A 13,934-nucleotide genomic window follows, 5' to 3' on the forward strand; every position below is an offset into this window, starting at 1 on the left:
CTCTGTTGCCCTTTGTTGCTCTCACTCTATCTACTCCTTTTATCACCTTATACACCTCTATCAAGTCAGCTCTCATCCTCCTTCACCCTGGCTCGTCCATAAGACATGCTGTCTAACCCAGGTGAGTTTACTGAATTGAATAATATTATGGAAGATTGTTCATATGTCGGGGTGTCCATAAGTCAGATGTTCGTAATTTGTGGACAGATTGTTTTTCAGTCAGTAGAAAATTGGATGGGCTTCAGTTGAGTTTCAGTATGCTCTGGTAAGGAGTCAGTTTTTGTTTTAGAGATACAGCATGGTGACAGGCCCAAGGAAGGAGCCTGTGCTGTCCAATTACACTCACGTGACCAATAAACCTACTCACCCATACGCCTTTGGAATGTGGGAGGAAACTGGAGTACCTGGAGGAGATCTACATGTCACGGGGAGAATGTGCAAACTTCTTTCAGGCAGCTGCGGAGTTGTTAACTAATGCTGGCTATGGGGTGGTTTGTTAGGGGTGGTGTAGTGGTGCTGACAGTGGTGAGTAACCATGTCCTCGTTTTACACACCACCTGCCTGCGTACAGGAGCGGTGAGCAGGGTGTAAAGTGAACTCTGGGCTGGGTGATTCACTCAGTGTGACGCAGAAGGAAGCTGTTCAGCCGATTGAGAATGCCAGCTCCCCACGAGAGCATACCAATCAGTCGCAGCTTCCCTCTCTAGTTCAAGTTTAAGATTATTGTAATCTGACTGTACATACATATGACCAAACAAAATAACATACTTCTGGATCGTGGTGCACCAATAAAGTATATCTCACACTCAGCACTAAAAGAAAAAAATTACTACAAATAAGTTAACAAAAAATAATTTAACGTGGATGTGGTGTGCAGCACAGATAAACAGTAAACAGTAAAAAGTTCGCTGTCCTCGTGATGAGACCTCCATTAGACCATAAGACCAAAAGACTTAGGAGCAGAATTAGGCCATTCAGCCCATGGTCTGCTCCGCAATTCTCTCATGGCTGATCCCAGATCCCACTCAACCTCATACACCTGTCTTCTCGCCATATCCTTTAATGGCCTGACCAATCAGGAAACAATCAGCTTCCATCTTAAATATACCCACGGACTTGGCCTCCACCGCAGTCTGTGGCAGAGCATTCCACAGATTTACTACTCTCTGGCTAAAAAAATTCCTCCTTACCTCTGTTCTAAATGGTCACCCCTCAATTTTGAGGCTGTGCACTCCAGTTCTGGATACCCCCACCATGGGAAACATCCTCTCCACGTCCACCCTATCTAGTCATTTCAACATTCGGTAGGTTTCAATGAGATCCCCCTGCATTCTTCTAAATTCTAGTGATACAGGCCCAAAGCTGCCAAACGCTCCTCACATGTTAACCCTGTCATTCCTTGAATCATCCTTGTGAACCTCCTCTGGACTCTCTCCAGTGACAACACATCCTTTCTGAGATATGGGGCCCAAAACTGTTGGCAATACTCTTAAGCGCGGCCTGACTTCGGTGGTGGCACGGTATTTATTAGTCTCACAGCCTGAGGGAAGAAGCTGTTACCCATTCTGGCAGTCCTAGTCCTGATGCTCCTGTACCTCCCTCCTGATGGTAATGGGTCAAAGAGATTGTGGGATGGGTGTGAGAGATCCACAACAATGCCTCAGGCCCTTCAGGTAGAACAGTCCCTGTAAGTGTCACCAATGGGGGGAGGGAGACCCTGGTGATCCTCTTGGTGGTTTTTCCTATCCTCTGGGGGTTTTGCGGTCCGATGCCTTGCAGCTTCCGTGCCACACAATGATGCAGCCAGACAGGACACTAGGGATCAATCCCCTGTGTACCCACGATTTCATTCTCTCTCATACATGCCCATCCACTTGCCTTTCACCCTTGTTGGATTCTCATGTTTCTGATTCAAAGTTCTTTCAAATGTCAGGAAAGAGGCACAAAGCCTCTTCCTGATCATTTTAGTAAGCGTTGATAGAAAAAAGGAAGCAGAAGATAGAAGCAATAGGCTTAAAGACAAAAACTAAGACGCCAGCATGCAACAGCTGTAATTATATCAGAGATGAGGAAAATTCCATTCAAATTTGTAGATGAGGGTCAACCAATGAGAAAGCACTTATTGAAATAATGCAGATCAAGGAAGCTTCCAGAGCTTTATAGAATTATACTTCATATAACAAGTAGAACCATATTAAACTCTTATATACATACTAGTTAAAATACAAGCAGACAACTAATTGTTAAACTGCAAAGAAATTAACAATTAAACAGTCTAATCTAAAACAACTATATAACTAACTAATTGAACAGTGGATCCAACACTCCTTTGCCACCATCCTCCATTCAGGAGTAATTTACTGAGGCCAGTCAGCATACCAGCATGTCTTTGGGGAACCAGAGAACCCAGAGGGTGACTGACTGTGTGGAGTCTGCACGTCCTGACTGAGTCCTCCTCCGTTTCCCCCTTGAGATTCTCCATTTTCCTCCCAACTTTCTCCAGTGGGCGGCTTGATAGCATAGCGGTTAGCGTAAAGCTATTACAGCTCTAATGACCCGAGTTCAAATCCCGCTGCTGCCTTTAAGGAGTTTGTACGTTCTCCCTGTGACCGTGTAGGTTTCCTTTGGGTGCTCCGGTTTCCTCCCACATTCCAAAGTGAATAGGTTAGTGGGTTAACTTAAGTCCACAACCTATGGCCTCACTTTCAACGACTCTATAACTTATGTTCTCAATATTATTTGTAAGTTTATCAATGTAATTTATTTATCTATTTATTTCTTGTGTTTTTTAAAATATTTGCACATTGGTTGTTTGTCAGTCTTTGTGTGTAGTTTTTCACTGATTCTATTGTAGTTCTTTGTTCTACTGTAAATGTCCGCAAGAAAGCGAATCTCAGGGTAGTATCAGAGTCTCAGGGCAGCACGGTAGTGTAGTGGTTAGCACAATGCTTTACAGTACAGGCATCCCACGTTCGATTCCCACCACTGTTTGTAAGGAGTTTGTACGATCTCCCCGTGACCTCGTGGGTTTCCTCCAGGTGCTCCAGGAACCCCCACAGTCCAAGCACGTACGGGTGAAGCCTGATTTATACTTCTGCGTCAACTCGACGCCGTAACCTACGTAAGTGACTGACGCGCGTTGTGAACATCTATACTTGTGCGTTGGTATGTCTGCATCGCTCTGCAATTCGGGCATGTTGTGCATGCGCACACACTTGCCCGTGCAAGGCTTCATGGTCATGGTAATCTTTCCCGGGGTAAACAAGTTTAAAGTGAGCGACACACACAAAAATTGCTGGTGAACGCAGCAGGCCAAGCAGCATCTCTAGGAAGAGGTACAGTTGACATTTCAGGCCGAGACCCTTCGTCAGGACTGACTGAAAGAAGAGATAGTAAGAGATTTGAAAGTGGGAGGGGGAGGGGGAGATCCAAAATGATAGGAGAAGACAGTTTATAGCGAGCGTTTTTTTTCGTAAAAGCGAAATGTGTCCTCCATAATTTCGGAGGTCTGTAAAGCTTTATGGAAAGCATTGCAGCCAGAGTTCCTTCCCTGCCCTTCAGTCACCCAATGGGAAGCTATTGCAGCCTAGGATGATATACGATGCTACCAAGCGGACCGATCACAGCTGTTGCGTTCTGCGTTGCCGCGACGCATAGTTACATTTTGGGTGAGGTGTGCGTCAGGCTCTGGTGTAGGGATCCGCGTCGGCTCTGCGTAGCGTTTGCGGCGACGCAGTACTTACGGCGTCACGTTGACGCGGCAGTGTAAATCTGGCTTTAATGGGTTAATTGGTCATTGTAAATTCTTCCATTACTACATTCAAAGGTTCAAAGGGGTGGAAGGGCCTATTTTTGTTTTATTCATTTATGGGATGTGGCCGTTGCCAGCTAAGCCAGCATTTATTGCCCATCCCTAGTTGTCCTTCAGAAGGTGGTAAAGAGCTGCCTTCTTGAACCGCTGTATTCCCACAGCGCTGCTGTATGCTATCTCTCAATCAATTAATAAATGAAATATGGTGACATAGATGTACTTTGAACCTTGGTCATGTGGATATAATTGGGCCATGAGGGCTCAGTTACGGTGCTGTATCTCTAAATAAAATAAATAAAAATCCCCAAGTTGTGCTGGTGGGATATTTCACCACACACTGTGTAAATTGCCCATGGTGTGTGGTGAAATATGAGAGGCATTGCTGGGAAGATGGGGAAATAAACTGTTTGGGGGTAGGAATAGTGATGTAATGGGTGCTGGAACCTAGCACGGGATTGTTGGGAAAGGGTCTGGTTCTGTACTGTGTCTCGCTATGGATGGAACTAAATTATGGAAGGATTGCTGGGTGTGAAGGGTGTAATGTAAGGAACAGCTGGTTCCTAACAGCGGAGGAACGTGTGAACTAATTGATGCCATATTTTGCACTGGTGCTTCCCACAGACCTGGTGTATGATTCTTGCTCTCAAGATGTTTACATCGACCCAGGGTCAGATCCAGGATGGAGATTGACACTGATAGATGAAACAGTAGCACTGGGCTCCTCTGGAAAGTTTAGTGATTTTCTCTCTCTCCTGCCACTCCCCTTATCCATCACCCTTCCCCTTTGCTGTTGTCTTCCCCCTCTCCCTCTCCCTCCACCTTCACCCCCTCTCTCACCCCCCTCTCTCACCCCCTCTCTCACCCCCTCTCTCACCCCCTCTCACCCCCTCTCTCACCCCTTAAAAGGGTCTTTTAAGAGACTTTCGGATAGGTACATGGAGCTTAGAAAAATAGAGGGCTACGGGTAAGCCTAGTAACTTCTAATGTAGGGACATGTTCGGCACAACTTTGTGGGCCGAAGGGCCTGTATTGTGCTGTAGGTTTTCTATGTTTCTAATATTTCCAGCCTGCAATTGGCAGTTTTAGGTCTATACAGTGATAGAGTGTGTTTATTCATATGCTATTCCTACAGCTGTTATTTCAGTGTATATGATTATGAGAGGCACAGACAGAGTGGACAGCCAGTCCCTTTTCCCCAGGGTGGCAATAGACACCGGCAGAGGATATCCTTTTCAGGTGAGTGGAGGGAAGGTTAGAGGAGATTTCTGAAGTAGGTTTTTACACAGAGAATGCACAGGCTGCTTGTAGTGGCTGATACCATGGAGACATTTCAGGGACTTGTAGATAGGTAGGTAAATGTACGAACTGGAGGGTTATGGGTTATGTAGGAGGGAAGGGCTAGCATGATTGGATACGTTTATGTAGGTCGGCATGACATTGTAGGCCAAGGGACTTGTATTCCACTGTGCTCTTTTGAGATACATCATGGTAACAGGCCCTTCTGTCTCAACAAACCCCCACCACCCAATTATACCCGTGATTAGTTTGCCTACTAACCTTTACACCTTTGAAATGTGGGTGGAAACCAGAGATCCTGGAGGAAACCCACACGGCCATGCAGAGAACATACAAACCCTTACAGACAGCAGCTGTAATGAGCTCTTCGGGCCTGTGCAGGGAGCCGGAGATCACTGGGCTCTGTTTTTTAGGGCACGTGAATCGGTTAATCGTTGCTTAGCGAGAGTCATTAATTGTTTAGATTTCCTTGCGTTTTTCTCGGGCAGCTCACTCTTTGCAACACCGTCTCCTGGTGCTTTCCGTTTAAGCTTGTTAAGTTTATTTTGATAGGCTTGGGCATTCTGTGTTTCTTGTATTATTTAAGTGGACGCCGATTAGCTCTAATAGCGGGGTCCTAGTCTTCAGAATGTTACGTCTCAAGGTATCGGTCGGCAGAGCCACTGATTTTCAGTTGGAATTCTTATGAATAAATTCTGGTCATCATCTCCACATTGGAGTCTGTCCTTCCTCTGCATTTGGGTTCCAATGTTGCTCACAAGTATTGTGCCAGCGACGGAATTGAACCTGAATTTGCTGGCACTGTAATAATATTACATTGGCTGCTACGTTACAGTGCTGCCCATTCTATGTTCTATTTTCATCCAGTTAGTAGCTCTCTGTTTTTTTTCTCAGAGTGTGGGTGTCACTGGCAAAGTTTTATATAGTGCATAAGTTTAAATGGGCTACCCCGGGATGCTCATTGAGGGACTGTGATGTGTATCACATAGAAAGATAACCCCACCTTGCTTAGCTAATGAAAACAGATGGATGATTGCACAATACACAATAGTACAAACACAGGGATGGGTGCACCATACCTCACTCTCAGGAGAGAGAAACAGAACTAAAGTTTCACCCGACAAAAGCTCATTGACTAGAAACATTAAAGTTCAAATTAAATTTATTATCAAAGGACATATATCTCACCATATCCAACAGATTCTCTTTAACTCTCTCCCCTCCATAGAGAGAGTTAAGTGCACCAGGTTGCTGGGAGCTTACATCATGGATGACCTCACCCGGTCCCTTAATATCACCTCCCTGATCAGGAGGCCAAAGCCTAAGAAGACTGAGGCTAGCAAGGCCCCTCCCCCCCCCACCTTAATTGCCTTGTACAGAAGCACCTTTGAGAAGTTGCACCTCCATCTGGTATGGGAGCAGTCGAGCATCGGACCGGAAATTCCTACAAAGAACTGTGAGAATGGCTGAGAGGGTCATAAGGGTCTCCCTACCATTCATCGGGGACATTTATCAGGAGCGTTGCCTACGCAGGGTCCTTAGTATAACCAAGGATCCCACCTATCCATCCAGCATCCTCTTTGGCTTTCTACCGTCAGGCAGGAGACTCCGTTGCATAAAAACAAGAACGGTCAGGATGGGAAACAGTTTCTCTCCTGAGGCCATTAGGCTTCTGAGCTCCCTGCAGCATCGAATTTGAAGTGTCACTGGTTAATCATTTCTGTACCTTACAGTATTTAATATTAATGCACTTTTATCTGTTATTTATGTGTGATTCGTCTGTAGATTTTAACCTTGCCTTCATAAGTTATCGTGTGTCATGTGTACTACTGAACTTTACACCCTGGTTCAGAGAAAAGTTGTCTCGTTTCTATATACATTATATATGTTATATACATTTATATAGTTAAATGACAATAAACTGGACTTAATGAGGCCATTGGTTCATCAGGACAGCTGCTTATTTGGGACAACTCTTAAAGAACAAAAACTAATCGAGAAAATAGCTGGGATTCTCTTCATTTATTTGGGACACTGTGCCACTTAACTGGGTCAGGAGACTGTTGTCAGATTATTTCTAACTAGCTTCAGATGGGCGCATTTGTGTGGCTGTGAGACGCTACTCTCTGCTTAAAGGAAACAGTTTTTAAATAGCGCCAGTTGCATGTGCTTGTGTTCAAAAAGTGACAATTTTTGTCACTTATTGTTGGTGAGAAATAAACAGTATGACAATTCAGAACTGTTTTGCTCACTGTGATTCCAAGCATTCAGATTTGAGGATGGCAGAAACAGCCGGGAGTGAAAATGAAATGATTACACTACTTCAACAACCATGAAGAATTTGAAAGTATCGACAATCATCTTGAATGTTAAAATGAAAATTTGGAGGATGCAATTGTCGACATTAGTATGAAGACAGTCCATTATTTATGCTGGTGTTTGTGCTGATTTTGTGATTTTTGATTAATTGAAAGAACACAGTAGCATGATTCCTCCATTGAGAACTAATGGGACTAATACGCAGTTTTATAGTACTGTAGTAGTGTTGATAGTGTACCAATTTGTTCTGTAGTTTATTTAAATACATAATTTGTTACTCAGTTAAATAGTAGTTTGCTCTTTTATCTATTTCCATGAAACTTCAGCTAATTGGAGCAGCCGCTTAATTATGCCAAAATGTACTGGTCCCGATATGTCCCAATTAACCGAATCCACGGCACCACCTTGAGATTTATTTTCTTGCAGGCATTTACAGGAAAAATAAAGAAATATTATAGAATCTGCAGAAAACCACAGTGCAACAAAGACTGACAAACAACTAGAGTGCAAAAGACAAATGGTGTATACGAAAACAATACGGAGAACACGAGTTGTAAAGAGTCCTTGAAAGTGAGTCTGTGGGTCGTGGAATCAGTTGAGGTGAATGAAGTTATCCATGCTGGTTCAGGAGCCCGATGGTTCAAGGATATTAAATGTTCCTGTACCTGGCGGCGAGAGACTTGCAGCCCTGTACCTCCTGCCCGATGGTGGTAGCGAGAAGAGAGCATGGTCAGGGAAGTGGGGACGGTGATGATGGATACTGCTTTCCTCTGGCAGCGCTCCATGTAAATGTAATGGTGGGGAGGGCAATGGTGACCACAATAACTCTATCTCTTCTCATGAGTGCTGCCTGCCCTGCTGGTGTTGATACTCTCTGCTTTTATTTCAGATTTAAAGCATCCGTAGTTTCTGTAGATTTTTCAGTGAATATGCCCATCATTGCCGGACCATTTCCTGGAAGTGTTGGAGGTAGATGTTCTGACCAGCAGAAACTAGCTGATAAATGATCAGAGATCACCAGGACAACTGTGTTGTCAGCAGGAGGCTCCTTTTAATCCTTCTCTCCCGCAGTTTTTTGATCCCTTTTCAAGGTGTTCGTGCCCTCTTGCTTCACGAAAGCTTACACTAATTACCCATCATGAGTTGCTGATTACATCACTTAAATTCCCCTCCACATTCCCACACCAACTTCTGATCACCCTCTGTGTAAAAGGCTTTATTACCTTCCTCCCCCCGAACACTGTAATTCTTTCAGTGAACAGCCAACAGAAACTTAGTTTACACACAGACATACAATATACAGGAGGAACTCAGCAGGTCAGGCAGCATCTATAGCAAAGAGTACAGTGGACGTTTTGGGCTGAGACTCTTCATCAGGACTGAAGAAAAGAAGATGAGGAGTCAGAGAGATAAACCCAGTTTATCTTGTCAAAAACCGCCATCGCCACGTATGTCACTCACTGAGTTAACCTTTGCTTTTGCATCTGCTAATATTACACAGTAGCGTAGGTCACACAGTAGCGTAGCGGTTAGTGTAACAAACATTGCGCCAGCAACCCGGGTTCACTTCCTGCCGCCGTCTATAAGGAGTTTGTACATTCTCCCCGTGACTGCATGGGTTTCCTCCATTGGCTCTGGTTTTAGCCAGCATTCCGAAGAAGCATGGGTTAGGATTAGCGAGTTGTGGGCATGCTGTGTTGGCACAGGAAGTGTGGTGACACTTTCGGGCTACTCGCGGCACAATCCTCAGCCTGTGTTGGCCATTGACACAAATGACACATTTCCCGCAACACACACAAAAAATGCTGGTGAACGCAGCAGGCCAGGCAGCAGCTATAGGAAGAGGTATAGTCGACATTTCGGGCTGGGACCCTTTGTCAGGACTAACTGAAAGAGGAGATAGTAAGAGATTTGAAAGTGGGAAGGGGAGGGGGAGATCCGAAATGATAGGAGAAGACAGGAGGGGGAGGGATGGAGCTAAGAGCTGGAAAGTTGTTTGGCAAAAGGGATACCAGGCTGGGAAGGGAGAGGATCATGGAACGGGAAGCCTGGGGAGAAAGAGGAGCGGGGAGGGGAGCCCGAAGGTTGGAGAGCGGGCAAGGAGTTATAGTGAGAAGGACAGAGGGAGAAAAAAAGGGGGGGAAATAAAAAAATTATTTAAAAAAATTAAATAAACTAATAAGGGATGGGGTACGAGGGGGAGGTGGGGCATTACCGGAAGTTAGAGAAGTCAATGTTCATGCCATCAGGTTGGAGGCTACCCAGACAGAATATAAGATGTTGTTTCTCCAACCTGAGTGTGGCTTCATCTTTACAGTAGAGGAGGTCGTGGATAGACATATCAGAATGGGAATGGGACGTGGAATTAAAATGTGTGGCCACTGGGAGATCCTGCTTTCTCTGGCAGACAGAGCGTAAGTGTTCAGCGAAACGGTGTCCCAGCCTGTGTCGGGTCTCGCCAATATATAGAAGGCCACATCGGGAGCACCGGACGCAGTATATCACCCAGCTGACTCACAGGTGAAGTGTTGCCTCACCTGGAAGGACTGTCTGGGGTCCTGAGTGGTGGTAAGGGAGGAAGTGTAAGGGCATGTGTAGCATTTGTTCTGCTTACAAGGATAAGTGCCGGGTGGGAGATCGGTGGGAAGAGATGGGGGGTATGAATGGACAAGGGAGTCGCGTAGGGAGCAAGCAAGGGGGAGGGAAAGATGTGCTTGGTGGTTCAATTCACTGTGTGTTTCAATGTACATGTGGCAAATAAAGCTAATCTTTAATCTTTATAAACTACCTTTCACTGCGAATGAGAATACAGACTAACTACAAGGTGATAATTAACAGAGTGCGAGCTGATACTGTTAACACTTATCTCAGCCCTTTTGCTTCTTTCATCTGCTACCATCATCATTTCTGTCCTTTAATCACTCCTAGCCTTAATGCTCCCAAGGTTTCCTCACTACTGTTCCCTGCTTTATGTACTTAACAACTCAAGTTCGTTTATTGTATAAAAGTCTTAAAAATTAGCCTTCTTCTTGCAGCAGTACAGTGCATTATAAACATGATGAATATAAAATACATAAATTAACAATTTTAAGATTGTTACAGCCAGGGAAGGCAGTGGGGATAAACTCCCACTATCTATTAAATGCTCCCAATGGTGTGTGCCTCAAATAGCCTCTGACAACCAAGTCCAGCTCCCGGCCTTCATGTGTGGCTTAGCTACTAGGCCCAGCTTTACCGTTTCTACTGACAAGAGAAGGGGCAAAGGTGGGTTACTGGCACCTTAAAACTAGTCGCTTCGGGCAGATCAGTCTCCTCAGCCGTGGCTGGCAGCTCATTTAGGAGAAGGAAAACTCTGATCTCAAAGTTTCACCATACCCACTCATGGGGAAGGCTTCAGGAGCAAACCACGAGGGAAAAACTCTGGAGCTGGAGTCCCTGAGGCAGTTCTACCATTGAATTCAACGCTGACTGGCAACTCCTGTGGTACTGCTGGTACCAAACTGTATCGGTCTCTGCCGTTCCTTTGGGTTCATCAAATGTGTGGAGAGAGGGAGCTCGCTACATGGGCAGCAGCGTGCTCTCCGTACCTTACTGCCCTTGCTTACATATCTAGACATCTCAGCCTCAACATCCATGGTTGACTAACGGAGGACTCAGAAATTAGCATGTTATACACAATTCTCACGACACAATAAACAGATGTTACAACATTAGCACAAGAGATGCCGCAGATGGTGGAAATCCAGAGCAACAAACTCCAAATGCTAGAGGAACTCAGCAGGTCAGGCAGCATCTCTGGAGAACAATACACAGTGGACACTTAACTACAAGTTCAAGTTTATACAATCAAATGAAACAAAGCTCCTCCGATTCACAGTGTACTCACAAAATATATATCACACACAGCGCATAAACCAAAATATGATCACAAATAAGTTAATAAAATATGATTCAAGATGCATGAAGTGTGCAGCGCAGGTAAATAGTGAATGTCTTGCTGTCCTAGTGCCGAGACCTCGGTGGTGGCGGGGTATTCATCAGTCTCACAGCCTGAGGGAAGAAGCTGTTACCCATTCTGTCAGTCATAGTCTTTGATGCTCCTGTACCTCCTCCCTGATGGTAGTGGGTCAAAGATATCATGGGATGGGTGGTAGGGATCCTCAACAATGTTCCGGATCCTTCAAATACAGTGGTCCGTGTAAATGTCACAAATAGGGCCGAGGGAGACCTCAGTGATCTTCCCAACAGTTGTTAGTATCCTTTGTAGGGTCTTGTGGTCCATTACCTTGCTGCTTCCACACAATGATACAGCCTGACTCGAGGGTGCTGCTGTGGACAGTTGTTTGAATGGAGGTGGGTATAGTTGCACACCTCAATCTTCCTCAGAAAGTGTAGATGCTGCTCTGCCTTCTTGGCTAATGAGGTGTTGTGGGTCTCGGCTAGATCATCCATTATGTGCACACCAAAAGCTTTGTGCCTCACTTTCTCCATGGCAGAGCCATTGATGTGCAATGGAGGGTATTAACTGTGTCTTCCTGAAGTCCACAATCATCTCTTTTGAATTGTCCATGTTGAGACTCAGGTTGTTGTTATCACACCATTTGGCCAAGCCTCTCCACCTTTCTGTATGCTGACTTGTTGACTGTTCGTCAACGGAGCTAGGTTAGGAAATTCGCTATGCAACTTGTACTTAATTGAAGCTCGCGCTTTATTGTCTCTGTGCAAACAACAACGTAACTATATTGGCCCTGGGCCAACAGCTTAGACCATGAACTCTACTGTTCCCTGTGTACCAGTACTCACTCAGACAACTTGTCCAATTTATAACACTGAAATAGGAGATCTCCATTGGCCAGGTCATCGATCCTTTCTTCGCCCAACCCCTGGCATGGGGGTTCTTCCTTGTGATGGTGGGTCTCTTGAGAGCAAGCTGATAGCACACTCAAGATGTCTACTTTTATACTCATTCCTTAACAAATCAAATATTGCATTCCAACGTCATTGGCTGTAGGCCATCTGATTGACTTTTAACACCTTTTTATTGGCTCTGCTCCAGGCTAGCATCCATTTATTGCCCTCTTCCCAGCAAGTGATAATCAGTCATTTATGGCGCTTTCAAGCAACACACATAAAAGTTGCTGGTGAATGCAGCAGGCCAGGCAGCATCTCTAGGAAGAGGTACAGTCGATGTTTCAGGCCGAGACCCTTCGTCACCAGCAACTTTGATGTGTGTTGCTTGAATTTCCAGCATCTGCAGAATTCCTGTTATTTATGGCTCTTCGTTCTCTTCAATAACCAGCTCGGATCACTCCAGGCAGACACCAATCCCAACGTTCACAAACCTGCATGTTATGTTATATCAAAGAACTCCTCACAAATAACTTCTTATTTGGAAATGATCTCTAGACCCACAGATTACCTGAAACATCATTGTGTCTTCTTTAAAACACAGAAAGCAAAGCAACTCCATCTCACAAAATGGAGGATGTAAAACAGTTCCACAAAATGGCAGCCTCCATCTCCAAGCACATGGCAGGAATTGATCTGTCTGCTTTCACTGCCCTTGACCCATTCGAGTTCGACGTTTGAAATCTGCCATGGCCAACAGACTCATCATTGTTGCTGAAGAGGCCAACCACTGTTGTATCATCAGCGAATGATGATGCGTTTTGAGCTGGATCTGGCAAGGCAGTCATGAGTCAGCAGTGTGAACTGCAGCAGGCTGAGCACACGGCCCTGGGGGCAGTGCTCAGAGTGATGGAGCTGGAGATGTTGCTGCCAACTTGGATTGACTCCCTCTCCCCCTCAGGCAGCATAAACTTCCCAAAAATTTTGGTATAGTTATTCAGGAGCCGTTGCCATAATTTCATATCTTTTCTACAGCACCGAGGAAAACAGTTTATAAATCAGAACAATACAGCACAAGAACAACTCCTACCACCTCCCTTGACAGCACATTCAGGGCACCAACTACTCCTTCTCACCTAAAATCCTTGTCCTCTGGTATTTGATATTTCGATGCTGGGAAGACTGACCCGCCACCCTAATTTTGCCTGTCATAATTTTATAAACTTACATCAGGTCGCCTTTTAACTTATGAATATCTGGAGAAAGTAATGCAAGTTTGTTCAACCTCTCCTTGTAGCTGATAATCTGTAATCCAGGCAACTTCCCAGAGAACTTCTGCACCCTCTCCAGAGCCTTCACACACCCCTCCTGTGAAGTGGTGACTGGAACTGCATACGGCACTCCAAATTCAATCCACAATACTGTCAAAGTCATCGCATCTTTTCTCCGCTAGCTTCCTGTATCCCCCTCCTCCGAGTTACTCCTCTGTAATGTAATTCCACGCCGTAGGTGCTGCCTGACCAGTTAGGTTCTTCCAGCATTTCTGTAATGAGAGAGTGACATACAGAACATTGTCGGCACACTTCTACAGATGTGTAGTGGAGAATATATTGACTGGCTACATCGCAGTCTGGTCTGGAAGCACCAATGCCCTCGACTG

General features: G+C 45.1%; 1 protein-coding gene across 3 annotated transcripts in view; it reads left to right on the top strand.

Annotated features, from left to right (window-relative positions):
- The window catches only part of LOC140205884 (acetyl-coenzyme A synthetase 2-like, mitochondrial), an 88,587-nt gene that overhangs the window by 9,974 nt on the left and 64,679 nt on the right, over positions 1-13,934 (top strand). Inside the window, exon 1 of one of the 3 annotated variants that reach the window (XM_072273745.1) lies at positions 7,898-7,996. The exons of the other annotated variants lie outside the window; for them this stretch is intronic. Within the exon in view, the coding sequence (XP_072129846.1) occupies position 7,996 (1 nt within the window). The 5' untranslated portion in view covers positions 7,898-7,995. Of the gene's footprint in view, positions 1-7,897; positions 7,997-13,934 lie in introns of those variants that run through there. 3 annotated transcript variants of the gene reach the window in all.

This window comes from Mobula birostris, chromosome 1 (genome assembly GCF_030028105.1).
Source record: "Mobula birostris isolate sMobBir1 chromosome 1, sMobBir1.hap1, whole genome shotgun sequence".
Taxonomy (NCBI): domain Eukaryota; kingdom Metazoa; phylum Chordata; class Chondrichthyes; order Myliobatiformes; family Myliobatidae; genus Mobula; species Mobula birostris.